We start from the raw sequence: 26,906 nt of genomic DNA, 5'->3' as shown, positions 1-26,906 counted from the left end.
TGTTAAAACTTCTCAAACTAGACACTTAAAATCTGTTATTTTATTGTCTGTAAATTATAACTTCATTTAAAAAAGAAAGCCCAGGATAAAAGAGCATGGTGTGTCTATAGGTAAAAATGACTAAAATACTCAGGGCTGATGATTAACTCTTTTCTTAAATTTTATCTCAGAAAACAAGAATTCATCCCTCCCTCCTCTGAATAAATTATTCCTACATTTTAGCCCACACTGAGGAAAGAGTTGTTTATTAAAGTTCTTTTTCCTTTTGGTATGTGTCATACAGGGGTTGAAAACATCAAAATCAATGAAATAAATCTCATCTCAGATGGAATAACCTAGGACATGTAGAAGTTAAATAATTAATAGCATGTGAGAAAGGACATGCCATCTGTCTTTCAAAACTTTGGCTAGTGGAACAGGAGAATGTGAGAAGGGAGAAATACTCAAATAAGCTTCCAAATTCTGCCCTCCTCCCATCTCCAATCTATATTCAATACGTCTTACCAAAATAACATAACTAAAAGATATGATACCTGGAAAACAAATCTTGTGACCATACATTATATTATGATATACAGAACTTAACTAATTCGTTAATTTTTCTTTTTCATGATTATTCCATAGACAAGGCATCATGTTTCTTGTAACTCATCTTTGTACCCTTCGAAGAATGTAGGCCAGGTCTTGAAAACAATGGATCCTCAATAATTATTTATAAATTTGAAACAATCGATCAATGTGTTTACTGATTAGTTAGAATTTATGTCCAAGTTACATGTTTCCATAATGGGAAATTTACTGCAATTATTTTATGTCTTCATATAAAATGTTTGAACCAGTGATGATCTCATTTGGTAATTTATGGGAAATATATTCAAGGAAGTGTATGAAATGAGATACAAATCCAACTCACCCTAGCTTAAAAAGTTAACCATACTGTAATTGCCTGATGAGATATTTTTTAAAATTATAGAAAAAGACCAGTTGTTAAAAATACAATCAGCCAACCAGCAAACCCCACTGAGTCTAGTTGTGGCCTCCATTTGAATATCTAAATGGTTACAAAGGCTGCAATGATTATAAAGGCTTCGATTCATTGTTTTGAATTGAACATCACATTGGCAAGATCAGAAAAGCTGTGAGCTGAGAAGGAAATTGTTATTCTAGGGATGGAACCTCCACTACCGAGTATTATTCTGTTGGCAGCTGGGACTTCAGGGGATTCTCACTATGAAAACCAGCGGTCCTTTAATCATACATTACAAGAGCATTTGTGATGCTTTGCAGGCAGCCTTTCTTCCATGATTTTCCTGCTGGTCTCCTTCCTGAGCACAATAAGTTCAAGATGGCTAATGCTGTTTTCTAGTTATGCCAAGAACCTCCTAAATGCCACTGGGCTTTCATCATGAAAACGGATGGCAAAACATCAAATGGGAATATCTCCTTCTAAATGGGGACTCCCACGATCATGTTATTTTTGGGAGAGCAGCTCTCCGGCTCCATGGATATTACTTGAACGGAGTAACCACGTTCTTCTGCAGCTCTTGCTCGATCCAGATCCACCAGGCACATGCACTGTTTTCCTGAAATACAGAAAAATGGTATCATGAGACACCCTACATCAAACAGTGCAATTTCAGTTTGTCTAAGGGACTCTACACAGTGATAAAATCCACAAGTACATGGGGAATGCTATTTGTTCCCAAGACCCATTTGGTCTCTTTCAACTTCATTCTTGATCGGTATGGATGCAAGACAATCACATATGACATTTCACAGATTTGTGTCTGCTAATGGTTTAGAGAATGTTCACTTTTTAATATGTATTCATAAATACATCTAAATATAGACTACAGATCCTATTTCCCACTTTGGTTAAAAGTACACTTAAAGACCTGGTCTCTGCATTCCCTATGAAAATGTATTACCTGTAATATTAAGGAAAACTAACATCTATCTTCAATAATATTTGAAGTATCATGCTAACAATGAGACATCTGAAAGACATACTACATTTGAACCTGGAATTTTTAGGACAAGGAAAATGAGAAATGGAAAATATTTGCGAAAATTCTTAGTGTGTTGGTTATTTCAGGTTGAGTGTAATATAATCAATTTTCAGAACTCCTGCATCCCTGTAAAATAGTGGTATTCAATTTTCTGTGTAATCTTTGGAAAACAAAAAAGAAAACCTGCCTGGCAGGCAAAGCAGCTAATTTGTGTTCCTTTGGCCAATGCTAATTTCTATGTTAAAGGTAGGTCTGGAAATAAAAATGATTTGAAGTTGAATATATTCAAAGCTATGGTTTACTTTTATTCTTTCAATTCCTCTAAATTCAGTATATGAACTTCATCCTCCAAAAGGTTACTGACTATGCAGAACTTCTTTCCATTTTCCCTCCTAATTATAATAATAACTGAACATTATTTTTAAATAATTTACTTGAATGTCTGCAGAAACTGCTAGACTTACACAGCTTCAGAAGTGAAGCCAGATAACTGAAACAGAGAAGTTCTATGGAAGACAGAAGAACCCTGTCTATGGAAGACAGAAAAACAGTGGAAGGTGAAATGTGTAGGTAAGAATTGGCAACAAGACACTCAGGTTTAAAATATTTATTTTGTACTTTTTCCTTAAAAGCCCCTATGCCAAAAAGGATGAGCTATGTTAGAAATGAAATGATATAAAGAGAGATGTCTTGAATTCCATTCAGGTGAAATCACCCTCTGTTCATCAACATCCGTGTGGCTAACGTTTCTCTTAAAATACTGTTTGTCCTTTAAGACATCTGTAAAGGTTCCCCCCACGCCCATCTACTCTTAAGTTTAAAATAAAACATTCTCTGTCAGAATAGATGCCCTGCATTCCTTCAGTACCCACCCTGGACTTACACTGCAGTTCATTTATCCTTGGCTTGGATCCCAGTCCAGTTAATTTTTCCTTTTCTATTACGTAGAAGAATCTCATGTTTTCACATGTTGAAGTATCTTTACAACTGAAATTCAGTTGTTGGTAGTCTACCTTTTGGGGCCTGGGAAGCCTCCTAAAATGTTCATAGAACAAAAGTATGGCCCGTGCAAAGTACAGAGGCTGAAGTTTGATGGAGTCTATGACTTTGAACCTGACTTTCCCTCCCCTCATGCCAGTGATTATGCCAGATGCTACTCCTCCTGTTCAACTCCAGCAACTTCCCTTCCAGCGCTCCCTGAACATTCAAATGTACACTCGATGAACTCAAAGTGTTGGGAATAGGGAGCGGAGGAGGAGAAAAAGAGTGGGAAACGGACAGAGGTTGCATGCAGGAAAGAGGAAGAGCTTTTTCCATATGTTTATGCTCCAGAGTGTGAGAAAGAGAAGGAAATCACTTCTTCCTTCAGCCTCAGGTCTCAAATGCCTCTCTCACTGTGTGTATCTTGCTATGCTGACTTTGACTTTAGAGTTTAAAGATAACTACTTCTCATACAATACAGTCCCTGGATGTAAGCTAATTAGCACATCTGGTGCTCAAAGAAATAGCCATCTGTTTTCCAATATACTATGATGGCCTTCAATGTGGGGCTTTATTTTTGACTCCACTCCATCATCTCAAGCCCTAATTTTGGAATCCAGCCTTCCAGTGATGTGACTCCATAACTGGGGGGCATTGCAAAGTGGATAGGAGCTTCATGTCTGGAATCAAATAATTTGGGTTCATAGTGTGGCTCCATCATCTACTGGGTAAAAGATCCTGGACAGGGTTTTGTCCTAGTTCCTTCATCTGTAAAGTCTAAATAAAAGTACATATCCCATAAGTATTTTCATTAGAATTTACTGAGATGATGGGTAAGGGCATTTAGCTCAATGCTTAAATGTGCACTGTTAGTCGCTGTTGTCCATCTAAATTCGATTTCTTTTTCTAAAGCAAAGTCTTGGATAAGACTTTAAATTCATTATTTAAACTTGAAATGTTATTGTAGGTCTTCCAATTCCAAGGTAATGCTTACTATTACAGATGTCAAATAAACTGGTGTATAATTAATAATACACAAGTATACATTTACCAAGAAAGAAAACGTTATCATCCTTGCTTACATATTTTTTAATGCATTAATTTTGGCATGCGTAGTTGATTTTCCCATCTTTATTATTTTCCTCTGTGGCTTTTGACAGATCCTTCAGTTTGTTCATAACAGTAAGAACATAATTCTACACAATGTACAAATATTGAAAATGAATTTAAAAGTATTAATGTTAACAAAAATGGGATAAAATACTCTTACAGTTACAAAGCTCTTTTCAATATGGATTGCCTTTTCTGGGAAAAACAAACTTTAGTTCCTTGTTGACAAATGGACCAGTTTTCCCCATATAGAGCCAGTCCATTCATTCCTAGGCATATTGTATATAATCTACTTACCAGCTGCTCTGTGAAAACACATACCTATGAGCCTTCGCTGGGCTGGAAGCTGGACAGCTGTCTGATCCGCAAATCTGCACAGAATCATGTGTTCCTAAAAGATAAAGCAATAGGATGTGAGTCTATTTTATTTTTCTGCTTCAAAATTGTGAAAATTATAAAAACCACTCATTTTTAATTGAATAAAGTACTGCATACATGATACTTCTAAAAGAAACACATTTTCAGAAAATGGCAGTCAGTAACTTTTTCCCTTCAAGCAGACTGTTCCTCAGATGCAGTTCTTAGGAACAGGTGCAAGGAAAATCCTCAGGGCCATTTCACTAGTTGCTCTTAGCTCAAATATAGTTACAATTTGTGATTATCATGTGTTAAACTAAAAGACCTAAGATTCACTTGTATTTTTCCTGTAATAAAATTGAATCTCAGGAACGTGGGGCTAGGGTTAGGGTTAGGGTTGGGGTTCGGGTTAGTGGCTCCAAGAAGACAGTCTCAGTGGTTTTTCTTCCTACTAACATACTGTAGAAGATCATCACTGTCTGTGGTTTCTGTAGTTCTCTGGGATACCCAGCAAAGTGCTGGCTACTCCTATGCTTTTCTAGATTCTTCCTTTGTCCCTTTGGAGGAGAGGAGGCTGGCTCACTCTGTCTCCTCTCACTCCCAAAGGCTTCTGGGGCTGTATCGATTTCGGGTTTCAGGCCAACCATAACAATGACTTGAGAGAGTGGGAGAAAGGGTTGTTCTGCTTAATTTTAGGAAAGACTGCCTTAATGCAAAAAAGAACAAGGCTGTATAGCGACAGAGAGCTGATGAGTCTGTAAGGCACTATGAAATCTGCAAGCAGCCACAGGTGAGTGATCAGGCGGAGTGGCAATGACTTCAATGTCCCATGACAACTGTTCATTCAGAACAGCTGCAGTTTCCAAGGGTGTAAATGATCTCACCTGTCAACTTAGCAAACGGTTGAACTCCAATCCCTCTTTGTTCCCTTAGTCTTTTGTACATTCAATCGAGGCCTCCATTTTTTAATAAGGTAATTGAAGTGACTGTGTGATGTTAGGTCTTTTTGAGGGGTTACCTCTGTCTCAAATTTTATGCATTATTAAAAAAAACACTGTAATGCTCACTATAAAATTTCGTGGCCAATGGGTAGGACACTAATAAAATGGTTCAAGTGAATAACTTTTATTAAGCAGCCATGAACTGGCATCAACAAAGGGGCACAAGAAGGATTTAGAATGATGTAATTTGAAGAAAAGGCAAGAAAAAGCATGCCCTTTGTCTTGATGGCATTTGAAAATTAAAAGTCATTTAATGGTGAGGCAATCATCTCAGATGGGGTTTGTTTCTCTTGTCCTTATAAGCATCACCAGATTTTACTGGAATTATTTGTGTACGTGTTCTCCCCAATAGAAGTTAAACTCTGAAAGGGGACAGCACATAGTAGGAAGTCAGTAAAGGTTTGCTGGTGAACTGAACTGTGGAGAAAAACGTGGCCAGAGTGACTCTCAATATATATGGGCACTACCTGCACTTAATTCTGGCTGGCAGGCCACCCATCATGGTTAAGTCAAGAAATACTGAGGTACCATCTTGCCACAGTATCCAAGAAGCTGAGACTTCTCTCCAGAGCTTTTATACCAGACCCTCAAAAGGGCTGGTGGCCAAGCAGCTTTTGGGGGTGTGGGAGAAAGGGGAGACAAAGATGAACTAGGTACTATTGAGTTTTCTGTTCTCTGGAAGAGACTGGGTGCCCTGTCTCTATTATTTAGAAATTTTGTATTCTTTTCTAGCCAGCGAGACTGTGGCACCTTGTGTCTCCACTGCCCTAGGTTTTTCCACACATCCTCTCAGTTTGCTTTTAGCTGTCATCCCTCAAAGATGGATTAAAAACGGGGACCTAATTTGTGTTTATTTTTCAACTCATTGTCTATTTTACTGGCAGGCTGGCAGGGCCTTGTAAGAGAAAGGTAAGGTGTTTTGAGTCTTATGAATATAAAGTTCCTGGGGTCCTAATGTCTCCCTCAAAACCCTATAGTTCCCTAAGACATACAAACTTTAAATCCAATAGGGAAAGACCAGAAAAGTCTGGTTCTGGATGAAAGCATGAACACTCAAGTTCCTCTCCCCTCCATAGGTATCTGTGTATGCTCAGATGTGGGGGTGGGAGGGGAAAGGAGAGGGTGGGAGACAGAGGTGAAGGAGATAAATGTGCCAAGGTGGTACAAGTAGTCCCTCACTCCTTCACTGTTGGATGGAGAAGGAAAAATCTTGAAAGATGCGTGCTGGCACACAAAATGAGACCATATATTTTTATACATGTGCAAGAAGTGAACTAAGAATCTAAAGTAATTTATCAAGTTCTAATAGGATTATTTATGTGTTTCTGGCAAATTTCATCCCCATTTCTTGTATTGCATCATGCCATGTTATGGACCAATTAGTTAGCCAGTGATATTTAGAAAGCTGGAAAACTGTTTTGCTCAGAGTGGTGACTCAAAACTATGTAATGTTCTGACTACTGTTGAGAGACAATTCTCCATGGGTCTCTTGTGTTTCTTCATGCCTTCTTCGTGCCCTTGGTTCCAGACCAGGGGGTGGCAAATCGTGGCCCGCAGGCCAGATGCAGACTATGACCTCTTCTGGTATGGCTTTCAACTTAAAAATGGTCTTTACAATTCTAAAGGATTGTAAACCACCAACAACAAAAGCAACAATGACCAGGACAAAGTATAATTGGTGGGAGATTACTAAGTGGCTGACAAAACCCAAAATATTTATAACTATCTGACCTTTTACAGAAAAATTTGCCTGTGTTCTAGATCCTCTTCTCAAAGATGTTTATATAGGGAGCAGCTTTGGAAACTACACACTGTCTCCCTCTGGAGCAAAGGGCTTAAAGATTAAATCTTAAGACATCTGGCTTTCTAAGCTCAGTTTTCCTCTCCTGTAATGCAACTCACTGTGTGTGAGGGTGTCACTGGGCCCTTTTTGTGCTGTCCAGCGGGAGCTGGGTCTCAGGAGGTCAGTGCAAAAATGATGATAGTCTGGCTGCTACTCTGTGTTTCTGACTCAGAAGTCTCCTATCTGCCAGCATCCATGAAACTGTGGCAGGCTAACATGTTAGCTTGCAGGGTAAACTCTCAGACCCTTCACGAATCTTGCCACCTATTTGGACATTAATCTTGATTTGCAAAACAAAAAAAAGCCACCCCAAAAGAAAGCAACCCCCCCACCCCGACACCGTATTAGATGTTAATGAGTAATTCTAAGGTAACTATAGATCACATATCCCATTAGAAATTTGAGAGAGCAAAAACATAAAGAAGGAATAAAAAGTATATTAGAAAGACATCTAGAAATTTTTGAGGTTACCTTGTACGATAAAGTTTTCTTGAATTGTTCACTGAAATAGAAAAGAAAAAAGAGTCATTATTTTAAATAGTAGGGAAACCAAAGATTAGGAATAGAATCATCTATATTTCTACATAGAAGAAAATATAAACAAAAATGCATATTTTATCTGAGGAGTACATAATGCTATCCTAAACTAAAAACTATACCAGTTTGAAATGTCTTTAAGAAAAGCCAAAGGCATGCTATCAGTATGTTATTAATTTTAAAGAATTTTTCAAAGATTGTTTAGACTATTAGAGACACACAACCATTTTGCTTTTCTCTTTCTCACATGGGTGCACACAGATCCAGGTGTTTTCTTTTTTTTTAATGTTTATTTATTTTGAGAGAGAAAGAGAGCACACGCGCACAAGTGAGCATGTGTGCCCACTCGCACAAGCTGGGGAGGGGCAGAGAGAGAGGGAGAGGGAGACAGAGAGCCTGAAGCAGGCAGCACAGAGAGCTGGATGTGGGGCTTGAACTCACAAACCATGAGATCACGACCTGAGGTGAAGTCAGATGCTTAACTGACTGAGCCATCTAGGCGCCCCAGATCCAGGTGCTTTAAAACGTAGGGTTTACTGCTATTCAGGGATGCTGAAGCCAACAGATGAGGGGATGATTGCCATGGGAAAGATAGTTTTTTCCTCACAGTTCCCCAGAGGAGAAGGTATCCCACACAGGGCCACATGGGAAAGTACCAGGCTGGTTAGAAGGCAGAGGGAGTGGGATAAAATGTGGGCAGGAGCCTTTATTAGGGAATCCCACAGGAAGGGATGGCAAGGCAGGATGGGCAAACTTAGGACTGGCTAGCTTGAATAATGTCAGTGGCTTTGGAGATCAGGGCTGTCCCTACTTGTCTGGTACCTGACCTTGGGGTGATTAGGGGAGGGGGATAATGGCCGAGGAGTAGTTTTCCAATGACAAAAGGAGAAAGTATCAATAAATTTACAGAGATATGAAAACGTTGACAGACACTAAAGTAAGATTTTAAAATCAATTAAGTGAAACCGCAGGCTGAATAACTCAAACTAGCATTCTTAAGAACCTTTATAGTGCTAGACTTACAGATTTCTTGATGGGTTGTAAAACAAACATTTTATCTGTATAGGTTCAGAATAAAGAGACATTTCAGCTATTGCATAAACCTTAAGTTATATTTTATTATTTGCTTTTCCAAAATTCTTTGGTTTTCTCTCACTAGTAGCAAATTGTGGTAAACAACAAAATAATGAAATACAGAAAAAAATTCAAAAAGTAAAAGAAAGCTATTATAAGTATAAATTCTGATGGAAATTTTCCAATATTTCTTGAAAGTAATCATGCAAATGATCAAGAAGGTTTTTTTTTTTTTGATACATTATGGGATAGAATTTTCAAAACTAACGTATTTAATCTATTCTATCTTAAAAATGATCAGGGGCACCTGGGTGACTCAGTCAGTGAAGTGTCTGACTTCAGCTCAGGTCATGATCTCATGGATTATGAGTTGGAGCCCCTCATCTGGCTCTCTGTTGTCAGCACAGAGCCCACTTAGGATCCTCTGTCTCCCTCACTTTCTGCCCCTCCCCTGCTTGCTCTCTAGCTGTCTCTCAAAATAAGTAAAGACATTAGCTTAAAAAAATAAAATAGGGGGGATGGGTTAAATGGACACTAAGGAGGGCACTTATTGAGATGAGCACTGGGTGTCAGAGGTAAGAAATGAATCACTGGGTTCTACTCCTGAAGCTCAGAGTATACTGTATGTTATCTAACTTGGATTTAAATATAAATAAATAAATAAATAAATACATACATACATACATACATACATACATACTATTGCTACTACTGTAACTGGCAACAGCTCACATTTTATTGAATGCTTACTCCATGCTGCTTCTAAGTGCTTTACACATAGATCATTCAATTCTTACATAAACCGTGAGGACGTTGCTGTTATGACCCCCATTTTGTAGATAGAAAACGTAAGCAAAAAGAGTTGAAGAAAAATTGCCTGAGGTGAAACAACGTGTAAAAGTCTGAGGAGCCGATTTTTGCACCCAGGCAGAAGATTTCCAGGTCCTACGCACTCAACCACTACACCTACTGCCTCTCGCAGGTGACGAGAAGTGCCGAAGCCATCAGACTCCTAGTCGGCTCACTCTTAGATAGACTTGCTTCTAAATGCGTTCTCTGGAGCCGGATCCAGAGAAAAGTCAAGGAGAAGCCATAGAGGAGATCGTCTTTTCCCTATATAATTTATAAATAATACCTGCCTTTGGGGAAAGACGAAATGAGCTCAAAACTGAAATTTCACTGCAGCTTCGTATCGAATGAGTTTTGTATGTTACTTTATTCCCCACGTTGGTGCCTTAGGTAGAACACTAAAATTCACCTTTTTGGAAAATTAAACTTTGAGGTGTTCTGAATGAAACCGTAACAGCAAGGGCATGTGACAAAGGCAGCCCGCGTTTTGATGCAGTGCTCAATCACCATGTCTGTTGCCACTCCACAAGCATGCAATGCCACCTGGAAAACAAAACCAGACACAGGGACTAAGTTCTTTCTTAACCAACAGTGCTATATTGTGCCTTTTTTTTTTTTTTTTTAACTTTGTTTGAGAAAATTCTTTAACGTTTTTACTTATTTATCTTTTTGAGAGAGAGAGAGACAGAGCATAAGCAGGAGAGGGGCAAAGAGAGACACACAATATAAAGCAGGCTCCAGGCTCTGAGCTGTCCGCACAGATTCTGTGGCAGGGCTCGAACTCACAGACTGAGAAATCGTCAGAGGCTTAACCCACTGAGCCACCCAGGACCCACCCACACCCGCCTTTTTTTTTTTTTTTTTTAACTTTTTGTGAGGACTGATCCTCTGAGAGTTTCAAGTTACCAGAATCTTATTCCATAATATTTTAAATAGTTATTATCATTTGGACATACCAAAGGACTAGTTAATATCCATATTAATTAAGAAAACTAAGCAAGGTTACAAATGGAATATTGCAACTGAAGTACAAGATTCATTCAATGGAAAATCTGCCATTATGTTAACTATGGAAAATTTAATATGTATGCATGTCTAAACCTAATGCTTTTGCTGATTATGAACTTAGTTTGGTTGTAGCACTGTGGCAAGAACACTAGATTGAAATCTGAATTTCTAGTCTCAAACTGTAGTTGTCTGGGAAATCCTGGGCCATTGAAAATATAACTTCTTTGGGCTTCAGTATAAATAAGCTATGTTAACAATATTGATATAACAATGCTGTTGCAAAAATTAAATAAAAATGCATTTGAAACACTCAAATGCTGCATGAATATAATCTAACAATGTTGTGTGAAAACTGATCAAATTATTTTTAGTAGTGCCTTTTCATATTCATATAACAGTTCTTAACATTGATGAATGCATAAAACTACTTTAAATGGGTTTATTTTAAAAGAAAGGAATAAAATTATGAATTAAAGTCTGATTAGGGCTTCAATAATTCATTTAAAAAACTTCAAAAATGATTTTGAAATGTTTTCAAAACAAACTCCTTAAATATATCTATATTGTATCACAATCTAAAATAGACATTTGTGAAATTAAGCTAAATAAAGCAAAATAGGACTTTATGAAAGAAAATCTGATATGGGGATCTTAAAAAATAAAGCATTTTGTCAGAAAAATTCTCAGATATCCATCTCACTCTGGACAGAACCAAACTGTATTGGATTATAATTATATTCTCTCAACTTCAGGGTAGGTAGGGGCTTTCAAGATGAAGAGGAGATTTTCTGGAAATTGTATCATAAGCCAGATTCCTCTCTTGAACTGGAAAACCAAAAGCAATGTTGTATTGAGAAGAGAAAAGCCAGATCTCTGTTCTCACTCCTTCTCTGGAATCTCCCCTCCCTCCAGGCTTACATTAGTTTAGAAGTCAGAAATCCCTGTGGTTGTTGTCAATCCACCTTTCCTGTTTCACTCTGAAAGTAGAGCCTGGGAAGGCTGCTGTCCAGTGAAGGCAGCAATTACAGAGGTATTGGAAGTAAAGAACCTTGATTTCTCATCTACCCCTTTTATTTACTCAGTTTTGCAGAGTAAAAATAAGACCGGCTCTTATTTTCATGAGTAGCCAGAGAAAACCTCACCATAAAAATTATAGACCTATTTTCCCCTGAAGGGAAAGAAAAGAGAAACAACACTCCCTGAATGCCCTTTATGTGGGGGCAGTAGGCTGGGTGATGGCACGCAGATCCTTCTGTGCTCACGACAACCCTCAAAGATTTTATTATTTCCGTTTCTGAAGTAAGGAAACCAAGGCTCAGAGAAATTAAGAACATGCCCACAACAAAGCAGGTCCTGAGGGGCAGGATCCTGACCCCAGAGATTGAACTCATGCATTAATTACATCAGGCTGCTTCCTGACAAAACCCTCTTAAGTCTCTTAAGAAAAGTTTAGACAATTTGCTTTTATGAATCTCTCTTTATTTAGGTTCACGTTTTCTTTGCTACACACAAATGAATGAATTGCTTTCCCCCATTTAAACAAAGCAACTAAACCTACAAACTATTGGGGTGCCTGGGTGGCTCAGTAGGTTAAGCATCTGACCTCAGCTCAGGTCATGATCTCATGGTTTGTGAGTTCAAGCCCTGCATTGGGCTCCATGCTGACCGCTCAGAGCCTGGAGTCTGCTTTAGATTCTGTGTCTCCTCTCTCTGCCCCTCCCCTGCTCACGCTTTGTCTGTCTCTCTCTTTCAAAATAAATAAACATTAAAAAAAAAATCTAAGAACTATTTACATAATAGATTTTAGTCCTAAAAGGTTTTATGGCTTCATATGCTCCTAATTTCCATTGTTATCAAATGCAGGTCAGAAATAACAGGCAAATAATAAAGAGAGATATAGATCAATGTAACAATTTGAACATGAATATTTGTATAAAATACATTTAGCATAAAACAAAGGTGGCACTTCAGATTACTGGGGAAAAGATGGACTTTTTATTTACTTAATTTATTTTACGTTTTATTTTTGAGTAATCTCTACACCCAATGTGGGGCTAGAATTTAGAACCCTCAGGTCAAGAGTCACATGTTCCACTGACTGAGCCAGCCTGACACCCCAAAGATGGACTTTTTAATAATTGATAGTGGGTTAACCCTACAGCCATATGAAAAATAAAATTAGATCCTTTCCTCTCACCATACCTAGTACATTTCAAATGGACTGGAGATTTAAAATGCAAGACAACAATAACCATGAGTGAATTCCTCTATAACCTAGAGGAGTGGGAAATTTTACCTTTGACAAGGTAAAAATGAAAAAAAAAAATTAAATGGCACAAAAAAAAAACCCACACCAAAAACCAAATATAAAAAGACAAATGAGAAAATGAGAAAAAAAATGGCAACTTATAGCATAAACAAAGGGTTACTATCCCTAATACGTAGGAAGCTTCTGAAACTAAAGCACAATAATCTGATAGTAAAATGGACAAGAGATTTGGACAATTCAGAAATATGCAAATATATCTTAAACCAAAGCTATTCAATATTGCTCAAAATAAGAGAAATAAGTATTTAAAATACAGTAAGATAACACTTATCACCTATTAGAGTAGCAAAAATTCTAAAATTTGATGACAGTCTATGGGCCAGGGTATATAGGAAAACACTGTCATACAATGATGGTGGGAACACAAAAATGTCAAAATCCCTTGGAGGAGGAATTTAGCAATATCCAGCAAAATTACGTGTGTAATTTGTGATCTCGCTTCTAAAAATCCGTTCAAGGGATACACTGGCCAAAACATAAAAAGACTTATTCATTGAGGCAATATTGGAAATAACAACAAAATGGAAACAAGCCAATTTTCCATTGACAGAGGACTGGTAGCTTACTCTGCAGCTCTAAAAAGGAATGAAAAATATTTCTCTACATGGCCATGGTAGATATTATTAGATGAAAAATAATGTCAAAAAATTCTTGAACTATTTTCAGTAATCATCATTGGTGGTTGTATTTTTGTCTTAGAACTCAAACGTGTATATTGTGAGATAAAACAAATAAGACATCTGCTGATGTCATTACGAAACAACAGAAAGCTTTTTTAATTTTTTTTTAACGTTTGTTTATTTTTGAGACAGAGACAGAGCATGAACAGGGAAGGGGCAGAGAGAGAGGGAGACACAGAATCTGAAACAGGCTCCAGGCTCTGAGCTGTCAGCACAGAGCCTGATGCAGGGCTTGAACTCACGAGCTGTGAGATCATGACCTGAGCCGAAGTCGGACGCTCAACTGACTGAGCCACCCAGGCGCCCCAACAAAAAGCTTTTTTAAGCCTAGGAGAAAGAAGAAAAAGATAGGAGATAGATAAGTGAGGCTAAGTTAAAATCCCATAGTCCTGAATTTAAGTTGGACGTGTCAGTATGAAACCACAATGATTTTTTTTTTTAATTGCCTAGCTCAGACCACAGTAAAGCCTGGAAACAAAGACCAAACCAATAGCAATGACTATCCCCAGTACCTAAATTGTGGTACTCTAAATACCATGTTCCTTTAAAGGAATGTAAAGCTTCGTGGAGAAATAGTTGCTGCTGGATAGGAGGTAGGAAATGCACAAGATGAGCTGGGATGTCTTGTTATACTGAAAGCACAGACACTACCAAATTCTATTGAAGTCCTATCAAAAGGACTTAGGAGCCAACCTCAAGGGGCTCCCACCGAACAAATATGGGAATATTTGAGCATCAGTGAGAATGATAACTGCAATGGATTGAAGTATTTCAAACATGAAATTGATGAGTTAGTAATCATATTGAAACAAAAACAAAAACAAAAACCTGGTCACTTTTGGTAGATAACCAACTCACTTTGAAAACCAGAAAATACAGGGGAAGAATCTAGTTTTACCCAGCCTTTCCTATAACCAAACAGTTAATCAAGTAAATGAAGATGGAGTGATAAAATTAGAAGAATGTCACCATTTTGAAATCCTTGCTAAAATAATAGGGCTAGGGGTTGATGATCTCGAACGCTGCTAACACTGTCCAAGAGAAAAACCAGACAAATGTCTACAGATAGAACACACTACCACCTATGCTGTAGTCTTACCCCAAAGTAAACCTGATCTGATTATGTCTTCACAATCTAAATCTAATTTCTGGCAATACAGGGATAATATGTGAAACAACACCAGGGGGATATGATCAGCAAAATACAAATTGTGGGAAATTCTACAGGAGAAACGACATCACTATACAAACTTTAAGGGCGAAGAAGAGATGGGATGGTATAGTAGGTGGAATTAGCCTCCAAAGATGTCCACATGCTAATACCTGCAACCTGTCAACATGGCAAAAAGGAGTGTTTGCAGATGTAATTAAGATTAAGAACCTTAAATGCCAAGATTTTTCTGGATTTACATGGGTGGGCTCAATAGAATCACATAAGGCCTTAAAAGTGGAGAATTTTCTCAGGTGGGAAGACAGCTGAGACACGAGGAAAAGTTAAAGAGATCTGAAGCATGAGAATGACTTGAACCACAATTGCTTGTTTTCACAGCTAGCTCTAGAACCTAAGAATGAATCCTGGCGGAGCCAGCAAGGGAGCAGGAACCTTAATCCCTCGACAGCATGGAACTAAATTCTACAAACAACCTGAATAATCTGCCTTAGAGCCTTCAGATAAGAGCCAAACCAAGCTAACAGCTGACTTTGACCTAATGACACCTGGACTGGAGAAACCAGTTGAACCCAACTGGATTTCTGACCTATAGAACTCTAAGATAATAAATCTGTGTTATTTTATGTTAAGCTTATTTATTTTGAGAGAGAGAGAGAGCACACGTACAAGCAGGGGAAGGGCAGAGAAAGAGGGAGAGAGAGAATCCCAAGCTGGTTCTATGCTGTCAGTGCAGAAGACACAGAGCTCGAACTCACGAACTGTGAGATTATGACTTGAACGGAAATCAAGAGTTGGACGCTTAAATGACTGAGCCACTCAGGCGCCCCAAATTTGTGTTATTTTAACCTGCCATATTTGTGGTACATTTTTACAAGAAAAATGGAAAATGAATGCAGATAAAAACCTATAAATTTTAAGCCTTAAGATTCACATTAACCATTTCAATTTTTGCATCTTATTTCAATCCTTATTAAAAGAAATACACTGTAAAAAAAACCATGAGACAGCTGAGGTAGAGAGTTTCTACAGCAACATGACGGAAAAGTGATTTTGTTGACTAATTTGCTATTCTTTGTTATTAATCATTAAAGGCCTATAATTATTACTTGCAGTTATAGAAATCGCACAATTCATTCGTTCATCATTCTTTTATTCTTTCATTCATCCAACAATTACTAGGCATTTTGTATATACTGGTATCATGGTAGTGGCTGGGAATACAAAGATCAGAAATATGATCCCTTTTCTATGCTCTGGCGATAGTAACAACTGAATCCAAACTATTTGATACATTAATCAACTCAATCTGGGAATCATACAGGTTGAAACAACTCATAAAGTTCTGGTTATTTTATGTCTCTAACATTGTGATTCACAGGGGATACAAAGAAGAGTAAAACACAAACAGTACACAAATCTGTCTAATACAAGATAGATTAAGTTAAGTGCCATTAAAAAAGCACAAATAAAAATCAAAGGAGGGACAGGGGATATTCAGATAGGGAAAATTTAGGAAGGGTGTCCTGGAGGAGGTGGGATTTGAGGAGGGCCTTATAGGATAGAAAGGAGTTTAGAAAGCGAAGAAGTCACAGGCACAGAGGAAAGAACAAGTGGCATTTTCATGAAATAGGGAGTGATATTAACATCAATAATATAAAATTTAACACTTATTGAGTAAGGTGCTATGTTAAGTGCTTTCCTGTATTTAGTTTTTAACACAACAACGCTATGAAGTAGAACAACTATTTTATTTACCTTTTTTATTGTGGTAAAAAACACATAAGATTTACGATCTTAACCATTTTTAAATGTTCATTTATTTTTGAGAGATAGAGAGACAAAGTGTGAATGGGGGAGGGACAGAGATAGAGGGAGATGCAGAATCTGAGGCAGGCTTTAGGCTCTGAGCTGTCAGCACAGAGCCCGATGCTGGGCTCTAACCCACGAACTGCGATCATGATCTGAGCCGAGGTCGGATGCTTAATCTACTCAGCCACCCAGGCGCCTCCCATCTTAACCATTTTTAAGTATACACATTGTGGTGAATCAGATCTCCAAAACTTTTTCATCTTGTAAAACTGAAATTCCATACTATTGAACAACTTCCCTTTGCCCCCTCCCATCAGCCCCTGAGAACCACCAGTCTACTTTCTATTTCTATGCACGTGACTACCTTACATTCCTCGTATAAGAGAAATCATACAGTATTTGTCTTTTTGTAACTGGCTTATTTCACTCAGCATAACATCCTCAAGGTTCATCCATGCTGTAGCAGGACAGGATTTCCTTCTTTTTTAAGGCTGGATATATGTATTTATCACATTGTTTGTCCATTCACCTGTCTATGGACATTTGAGTTACTTCCACCTCTTGGTTACTGGGAATAGTGTTGCTGTGAACATGGGTGCACAAATACCTAAGTAGGTACTATTTTAGGATGAGAAAGGCCCAGAAAGGGTAAATAAATAGAGGGAATAAGTTTATTCCAGGTCACACAACAAATTAAGAACCCTAACTCAGACATTTCGGGGTGTCCATCCTAGATAACTACTCTTTACAAATACATTCCCGTTCATTTTATTAATTTCATTGGTCCTACAATCTTGTGAAATTATAAAACCATACAGAATTAGCATGTATTCAGTATTTGTTAGATGGCAAGATCTTCACATTGATTATTTTCTTGACGTAATCATTTAATTATTTTCTTAATTTAATACGTTAAAGTAGCTCTTATCTCCATTTTCAATAGCATGTCTAAGGCCACCTCGCTAGTGAAACCTGGTCTAAGGTCACAAGTGATGAAGCCATGATTTAAACTCAAACTGACACCAAACTTTGTTGTAGTTCTCGATGTTCCCATTTGCTCCTTTCTGAGATGTGGGGAGTGAACAAGAAGTCACAGACTGGACTCCAGTCCAGTTCTCGCACTGACTTGCTACATTCCTCAACTTCTCTATCTGTAAAATGAGAAGGCTGAACTGGATGATCTCTAAATTTTCCCAGCCCAATTAGGCTCTGCACCTTCTCTTCTTAAAGGATTCTTAACCAGATATTTTATACGTAAGCAGGTTTGGTCTCAACTGTGCACCCATGTTCCTCCTCTTTCAAAACTTTTGTGCAATTACATTATAGATAAGTGGTTTTAAAATTCAAATAATACTAAAAAGCAGGTACAGTAATAACAGAAGTTCCCTTGTTCTATATACTCTTCTACCCCTGAATGAACGTCTGGCAACCAAAGCCCATGCTTCTCAACTCACTGGTGTTCTTTCCTGAAATCTATCTCTTTTTCCATATAACAAATGTACATTGTTATCTCTTGATTTATAAATATTAGGCCTTATTTATTGATTTTTGTTATGGGAGATGAGGTTCTGTTCTGTTTGGTTTTATTTTTTTTACATTTACACCTTTTTTCCCCTTTTACCATTCTCTTAATATTATCCCCAATTTGGGGCACCTGGGTGGCTCAGTCAGATGAGCATCCAACTTAGGCTCAGGTCATGATCTCGCAGTTCGTGGATTGGAGCCCTGCACGGGGCTCACTGCTGTCAGTGCAGGGCCCACTTCAGATCCTCTGTCCCACCCCCCCCGCCCCCCGCCTCTCTCCAGCTCATTCTCTCTCTCCCTCTCTCTCTCACTCTCCCCCCAAAAATAATAAACTTAAAAAATATTAACTCCAATTTTTAGTTAAGTGTTTATGCAATGTTTTTATTATTATTGCTTTGTGTATATACTGTTCACTGCTGAGCTAAAGTGTGCTGTACAATTTTTTTTTTTTTTAACATTCAAGTCTCTACCTACCTAAAACCTCTGTAAAATGCCCTATTGTTTAACTTTCCACTGTATGAAAACTGCCAAGTAATCAATCAGTTCCATTTTTCTTTCCTGGGCCTTCTGACCTTTAGCTAATGATCAGTGCTCTCTAGGCCTTCTACCTAGCTCTGGTCCCGAGAGTCCCTTTGCCAGCATACCAAGAACTCTCTTCAGCCCCTTTTGTGTTGGATACCACTTATTCCTTTTTCCTATTTACTCTCTTGTGTTAGTGAAGCATATCTTCCAGGAGTTTCTTGAGGTACATTTCTTGAGACCTTGAAATTTTCTTTATTACTTTCACATTTGATTGATGGATTGATAAGGTATAAAATCTTAGGTTGGAAATTGTTCTTTAGATTTTGAAGGTATTGCTTCACTGTCTTCTAGCTTTCTAAGTTGCTACTGAGATATGTGATGGCATCAAAATGCCAAATTCCAAATTTTTGGTATATGGCTCCTCCTTTTTTTCTCTGGAAACTGTTAGGAACTTCTTTTCATCCTTGGTGTAGTAAAATTTCAAAACAATATGCCTAGGTTTGGGTCATTTTTCAAGTGGGCTTATTTTTTTTTTATTGGAGTATAATTAATGTACAGTGTTATCTTTATTTCAGGTGTATAATATAATGATTCAACAATTCTATACATTATTCAGTGCTCATCAAGATAAGTGAACCCTTAATCACCTTTATCTATTTCACACCCTGCCCTCTGGGAAACCACCAGTTTGTTCTCTGTATTTACTATTGTTTTGTTTGTTTGTTTTGTTTGTCTGTTTTGTCTTTTTTGTTCATTTGTTTTGTTTCTTAAATTCCACATATGAGTGAAATCATGGTTTTTGTCTTTCTCTAACTTATGTCACTTATTATAATACCCTCTAGGTCCATCCATGTTATCGCAAATGGCAAGATCTCATTCTTTTTTATGGCTGGGTAATATTCCAGTGTGTGTGTGTGTGTGTGTGTGTGTGTGTGTGTGTGTGTGTGTGTATCTGTGTATCTTTATGCATTCATCTATGGATGGACACTTGGGTTGCTTCCATATATTGTCTAGTGTAAATTATGCTGCAATAAACATATGGGCGCATATGAAACATATATCGTTTCAAAACAGTGTTTTCATTTTCTTTGGGCAAATACCTAGCAGTAAAATTACTAGATCATATGGTAATTCTATTTTTAATTTTTTGAGGAAACTCCATACTGTTTTCCACAGTAACTGCACCAATTTACATTCCCACCAACAGTGCATGTGGGTTCCTTCTACTCCACATCCTTGCTAACACTTGTTATTTCTTGTCTTCCTGATTTCAGCCATTCTGACAGGCATAAGATGATATCTGATTGTGGCTTTGATTTGCATTTCCCTGATTAGTGATGTTGAGCATCTTTTCATGTGTCTGTTGGCCATCTCTATGTTTTCTTTGGACAAATGTCTATTCAGGTTCTCTGCCCATTTTTAATCAGATTTTTTTGTTTGTTTTTGTTTTTGGTATTGTGTTTTATAAGGTCTTCATATATTTTGGATATTAACCCCTTATCAGATATATCATTTGCAAATATTTTCTCCCACTCAGGAGATTGCCATTTTGTTTTGTTGATGGTTTCCTTCCCTGTGCATAAGCTTTATTTTGGTGTACTCCCATTAGTTTACTTTTCCCTATTGTTTTCCTTGCCTAACGAGACATATCTAGAAGAATGTTTCTATGACTAATGTCAAAGAGATTATTGCCTATGTTATGATAGGCATAATCTATGATAATAGATTAGGTTTTTAATCTATTTTGAGTTTATTTTTGCATGTGGTGTAAGAAAGTGGTCCAGTTTCATTTTTTTGCATGTAGCTGTCCAGTATTCCCTACCCCATTTATTGAAGAGGTTGTTTTTCCCCATTGTATATTCTTGCCTCTTGTTGTAGTACAATTGACCATTCAAATGTGGGTTTATTTCTAGGCTCTCTTTCTGTTCCATTGATCTATGTGCCTATTTCTGTGCCAGCACCATACTGTTTTGATTGCTATAGCTTTGTAGTAGTGGGCTTTTTAAATCAAGAGAAATGGATTCTTCATTATTGACACATTTTCTTCTATTAGTTTTTTTATATTTTCCTTTCCACTATTTTATCTGTTTTCTCTTTCTAGTTCTATTCTTGAGGTATTGTGTTTCACGAACTGAATCTTTAATATTTTTTTAAAAAATGCTTATATCAGTTTCTATTTCTTTGTCTTTTTTTCTTGCATTTTCTCAGGTGATGTCCTAATATGTCATCTTTAAGATTTTCTTCTTTTTCTTTTTTAAGTTTATTTATTTATTTTGAGAGAGGGAAAGAGTGAGCAGGGGAGGGGCAGAGAGAGAGAGAGAGAGAGGGAATCCCAAGAAGGTTCCACCCTCTCAGCTTGGAGCCCCATGTGGGGCTTGATATAATGAGGTGTGAGATCATGACCTGAGCTTAAATTAAGAGTCAGAGACTTAATGGACTGAGCCACCCAAATGCCCCTGTTGTTGTTGTTGTTATTGTTTTATGGGTTAACATATTTTTAGTTTCCAAGAAGTTACTTCTTGTTCTTTGTTGGTTCTTTTTTTTTTTTTTTCTTTTTCATTCCATACTTGTTTTATGGATGGAATGAAACATCCATCATAATATATTATTATGTTGGATAATAATATATTATGTTATTATATTATAATATATTATATAATATATAATATTTAGTGAATATATAATATATTATATATTCACTAAAGAGTGAATGACTAAAAAGCTGATTGGAAGTACTGAATGAAAGACTTCGACACTGGTGGGCTTCACTAGTGACTGAGTGATCAGGTGGCTAGCTCCCCCACTTTTTTTTTTTTAATTACAGCTACAGTATCTGTAGTTATTTTCTCTGGGGACAGTTGATTCTAAAAAGAAATATTTTTTTTATTTCTTTGAGAACATAATTCTAGCTTCCAAATTTCTGGAATTAAGGGCAAATGGGGGTGAGGGGGAAGAGATCCGTTATTCAGTGTGCAGATTCTGAGTTCTTGTTTTCAATATGGCACATCACCCTTGCCCTCCTCTGTGAACAGTATCCCCGTATTTTGAGCATCTCTGGCTCAGTTTCTTCACAGAATAAACTTCTAGTCTCTCGCAGGAGTCAGGGAGTCTACTCAAGATAAGGGTAGGAATCTGGGTCTCTAAATAATATTTTTAATTAAAGATGATTTCAGCTCCTCCTTATCCCCTTCCTCTGAGGTTTCTGGTATCCTACATTCTTGAAATATTCTGGGATCCTGTGAGAGCAAATTGACTTGCTTCCTGATAGTCACTCCCTATCCTCATGCTTTTAAGTTTGATCCTCCTCTTTTCTACTCAATCCTTTACTATTTTTCTTTAATCTGCTTTCTGCCTTCATATATAGTAGTCCAAGTTACAGAATCTTGAACACAGGTTCATCACAGATGGAGTATGATTCTTCTGGTTTTTGTTCTCCTTGTTATTTGGAAGTCTGATCTTTCTTGGGGAGAAGGGGGTTGAAATACTTCTATACACTCTCTTGGCCTGGGAAATCCTCCACTGAAAAATGATTTTTTAAAATTGTGTTTGCAGACTATGTAGTTCCTCAAGTTCCTTTTCTTTTAAAACAAGGATTACATAAATTACTCATCAAAAGTGTTAGTGAATTACATTGTATAATTGCATGTGCATCTAATTGTACACTAACATATATAACTAGAAACGAGCTTGTAATTAAGCACTCAGCACTGATAAATCCTAAACTATAATATTAAAATTGTTATGGGTATGATAGCTAAACTGTTTTGAGATTTAGATATATATTGGCAATATAGAAAATATTCACCAATACTCTTAGAAAAAGTATCTATCACTTGGTTCAGAAGACTCTGTTACTATTGGAATTAGTCAGTTAAAACATTTTGGTGGGAAAGTTAGTTAGCACTGACACAGTTTTTGTTTTTTAATGCAGTGTGTTTTTCCATAGTCATGGTCCTTTCTGTAATACTGTTTGAGAGCATGCATATTAATACACATGGTAAATTAGGTCTTAAAAAGCATAATCTTGTAAAGTAAGTTTTCACAATAATGCAGATTATTTATCCTGCATCAAACAAAAAGGCAATAATAAGCCTCTTAAAAAAAAAGCCTTGGGGTACCTATATGGCTATTGATTGACTGCCTGACTCTTGATTTCGGCTCAGGTCAAGATCTCACAGTTCATTGGATTGAGCCCTGTGACTGCTCTGTGCTGACAGTACGGAGCCTGCTTGGGATTCTCTCTCTCCCTATCGCTCTCTCTCTGACCCTCCCCTATGCACGTGTACACGCATGCCCTCTCTTTCAAAATAAATAAATAAACTTTTTTTTTTTAAAGCTTTAAAAGGTCTGCTTTTGAAGCAATTTTTGTAAGTTTCCCTTTAAGGGATGGTAATCAATACATATCTTAGTTAGGGTTGTTATGGAAAAAAAAAATCACCCTACAGTGGGTAGCTTAAACAGCAAACATTTATCTCTCACAGCTCTGGAGGTTGAGAAGTCCAAGATCAGGGTGCTGGCAGATCTAATGTCTGGTGAGGGGTCCCTTCCTGGTTTGCAGGTAGAGAGCTGGAGAGGAAGCAAACTCTCTTTTCTCAGGGGGTACTAATTCCATTCAAGAGGTCTCCACCTTTATGACCTAATTACCTCCCAAAGGCCCACCTCCTAATACCATCACGTTAAAGGTTAGGAATTTAACATATGAAGCTTTGAGGGAGGCAAACATTCAACCCTTAACACATACTTAATGCAGGGTCATACAGCTGGATATATTGAAACCAGGAGGAAAAAATACCTTCTTGGATGTTTCTTATTTTTGAAAAGACTTTTATATATTCCTCAGGACACCAATATTCATTATAATCAAAATCAGAATAAGCCAATCAAAAGGTATTTCTCTAATAATCAAATACTTTTTTTGAAAGAAAAAAATATTTTATATGTACAGAATTCTTTTAGATGCCTTGCAGTAATCCTTAAGGACCTATTAGCCTCTCTTGGCTAAATAAGCAATCTATCTGTAAAAATATTAAACACAAATATTTATTCTTCAATCTTTACTGCTTACATTATTATAAATATAAAAATGACACATTAAATTTGAGGTATTTTGAAAACATGGAAAATAATAAAGAAAAAAATGTTACCACGTAGCATATAGAGATAGCTACCTTTAAAAAATCCATATTAGCATATTCTTCCCGTCCTTTTTTTCTTTTTTAAGGTGTTTTTTTTAAAGTTTTTTTTCCTTATTTTGAGAGAGAGAGAGAGAGAAAGCATGGGAGGGGCAGAGAGAGACAGAGAGAGAGAGAATCCCAACAGGCTCTTCACTGTCAGTGCTGAGCCTGATGTAGGGCTTAAACCCACATACTGTGATATCATGACCTGAGCCAAAATCAAGAGTCAGACGCTTAACCAACTGAGCCACCCAGGGGTCCCACCTCCCATCCTTTTTAAAATCAGTTTTTACATGGTTAAGATCATACTGCACAGAGTAAGATGAGGCCCAATTTATTGAGTACTCCTAAATGGCAGACAACCTCCTAAGTGCTTCACATACATTGTATCAATATCCTATGAGCCAGATATTTTATGCCAAATATATGGAAAATATGAGGATATATGGAAAAACTGAAGATTAGTGAGTTTAAATAAGTTGCCTGGGGCCATCCAGCCAGTAAGCAGCCAAGCTGAGATTTTAGCACAAGCTTGGCCAGTATCAAAATCCATACTCTTTACCATTATGTTTATTTTCTTTGTTTACCACTGTAACTAATTTTTATGTCATTAACAAATCATTGCAAATATCATGTAAAGTAAAAATGTAAAACTCCTGTATGATTAGGCTTATCTCGCTGAAGCCCTGCAGTCAATGAGCATATTTTTCAAAAATCTTTACAAATATTAAGAGCATGAATGGAATATTGTTGTTGTTCAAGTTAAAATGTATTGAGACTTTAAATGTTTTTATAAGCTTATCAGGCATTTGTATTTGTAAGGATTATATATTTCTCAAATAAGTACAGTGTGAGCCAGAAATTACAAAATGACCCTTTGGAACAAATAACATTACCTCATTGATTCTGGTTATGTTGGGCAGGTACAGTAGGTGGAAGATACACACACACACACACACACACACACACACACACACACACACACATATATATGATTTGTTTAAAGTTCCTAAACATAGCTGTTTCCAAGACTTTAAGATTCTCTCCTTAAAATCTAGTTTACATCATTATTTTTACATCTAAAGAAAAATGGTAAAAGGAAAAGGTATTTACTAAGCAAAGATAAATGCTAACTAAACCCTTATTGAAAATATCACCAGATCATGGATTAATGCAGTTTTAATGCATTTCCAATACCTAGTTATTCTAATTTCCTCTCTGGCTACACTATTTTCACTGTAATCTATTTAAGAGTTGGAGCCACTGATGCAATCAGTTTGATTTATCTAGTGACAATACCTCAATTATCCTCCTGGGGAAAATTATTTTCTTGTGAGTAAATCTAATTTTGGTTTAATCTTCCAAGTAATTTTAATTAATTTTCTATATATTTTGACAAAAGTAATTATGAAAGAAAAAGGCCATTATGACTATATTATTATGAAATATAGAGAAAATATCACATCAAAAAAGACATAAACATTTTCAGTTGGTGTTAGTGAATTATGACCTTGCAAGTTACAAGAATATGCCAGAATGTTTTAGCACCCATAAGCCACAGAAGGCTAAGGAGACATGTGGCTAATAAGATCCGAATTTTGTAATTTGAGAGTTGAGTAAATGGGTAGCAATATCTTGTCACCTTAAATATTATGCCTGGTGTACTGGTAACATGGGCATTGGCTTAATGGCTCATTTCGTGGGAGAAGTTTTAACCTTTACATCAACATTTACGTAAATTTTAGGTTGCACAGAAATATATAATCAATTTGAATTTGCTGTTTTGGATATCTGCGTTTTCCTGAATTTCCTTATTAATAGCTTACTTCTCTTCCTATAGGCTTGGCTTGACATAACCCATCTGGATCATGTCTACAAAGGAAACAAACTGCATACATTTTTGCTGCAAAAGATAACAAACCCCACAAATTTTCAGTAGTGGATATCTAAGAAATGAACCTCACTGGACAAAAATTATAAGAACTACGAAAGTCTGAGTTTCTGAAATTGAAGAAGAGTTCCAGCTAGACCTTCCTATTGTGTATGTTGTGTGAACACACACAGTCGGGAGTGCAGATTAGCACAATTTTCCTAGAAAGTGATTTGGCAAACATATCAAAGTCTTAACGCATAAGATATCCATCATAGTAATAATTACACATTATAACAACATGAAGAAAAAGAAACATTATTGATGAGTAGGGGAAAGATTTATGACAATGTTCAGTAAACCAAGATCTATGTAGTATGATGTCAATGATAGTAACATATGTATAAACATGCATTTGTATGTGTGCAAGAATATATAAAGACCAAAGGTTTTCGACGGTATTCATTTTTTCAGTAGTTGAAATACTGGTGATTCTTCTTTATATTATTACGTATTTTTCTGTATTGAGCATATTGTTCATTAATAATAAGAAAAAAGTATTTAAAAGAAATACAAGGAGGTGTGCCTAGGCGCTTCAGTCTGTTGAGCTTCTGACTTTGGCTCAGGTCACAATCTCAAGGTTCATGGGTTCCAGCCCGTGTTGGGCTCTGTGCTCACAGCTCAGAGCCTGGAGCCTGTTTCAGATTCTGTGTCTCCCTCTTTCTCTGCCCTTCCCCTGTTCCCGCTCTGTCTCTCTCTCTTTCTCTCAAAAATAAACATTAAAAAAATTAAAAACAAATAAAACAAATACAAGGAATAACAGTAACATTTCTTTGTTTTTCTTTCATTATCTTTTAAAAATGTAAAATAAACCAAGGGAAGTCGTTGTCATTAGAAATCATTCATTCATTCCACTGATAACTATTTGTAAGCACTTGCTACATGTCAAACATAGTTTTAGGCACTGGGGATTCTGCAGTGAAGAAAATTAAGTTCATATCTGGGAGAGGAACAAATGTTACCTCGGTCACATAATGGTGAAGTGCTATGAATGAAAT

General features: G+C 36.9%; 1 protein-coding gene across 2 annotated transcripts in view; it reads right to left on the bottom strand.

The window, feature by feature from the left end:
* Positions 1-1,222: 1,222 nt before the first annotated feature.
* GSTCD (glutathione S-transferase C-terminal domain containing) overlaps positions 1,223-26,906 on the bottom strand; it is a 129,854-nt gene continuing 104,170 nt past the window's right edge. For both annotated transcript variants that reach the window (XM_060654501.3, XM_060654502.2), the window contains exons 9-12: positions 10,171-10,304; positions 7,773-7,803; positions 4,422-4,491; positions 1,223-1,583 (exon numbers count right to left, since the gene is read on the bottom strand). In XM_060654501.3, the coding sequence (XP_060510484.1) occupies positions 1,447-1,583; positions 4,422-4,491; positions 7,773-7,803; positions 10,171-10,304 (372 nt within the window). In that variant the 3' untranslated portion in view covers positions 1,223-1,446. The remainder of the gene's footprint in view (positions 1,584-4,421; positions 4,492-7,772; positions 7,804-10,170; positions 10,305-26,906) is intronic.

This window comes from Panthera onca, chromosome B1 (assembly GCF_046562875.1).
Source record: "Panthera onca isolate mPanOnc1 chromosome B1, mPanOnc1 haplotype 2, whole genome shotgun sequence".
NCBI lineage: Eukaryota > Metazoa > Chordata > Mammalia > Carnivora > Felidae > Panthera > Panthera onca.
The sequence above is the reverse complement of the archived record's forward strand: the minus strand, read 5'-3'. Positions and strand labels throughout refer to the sequence as shown.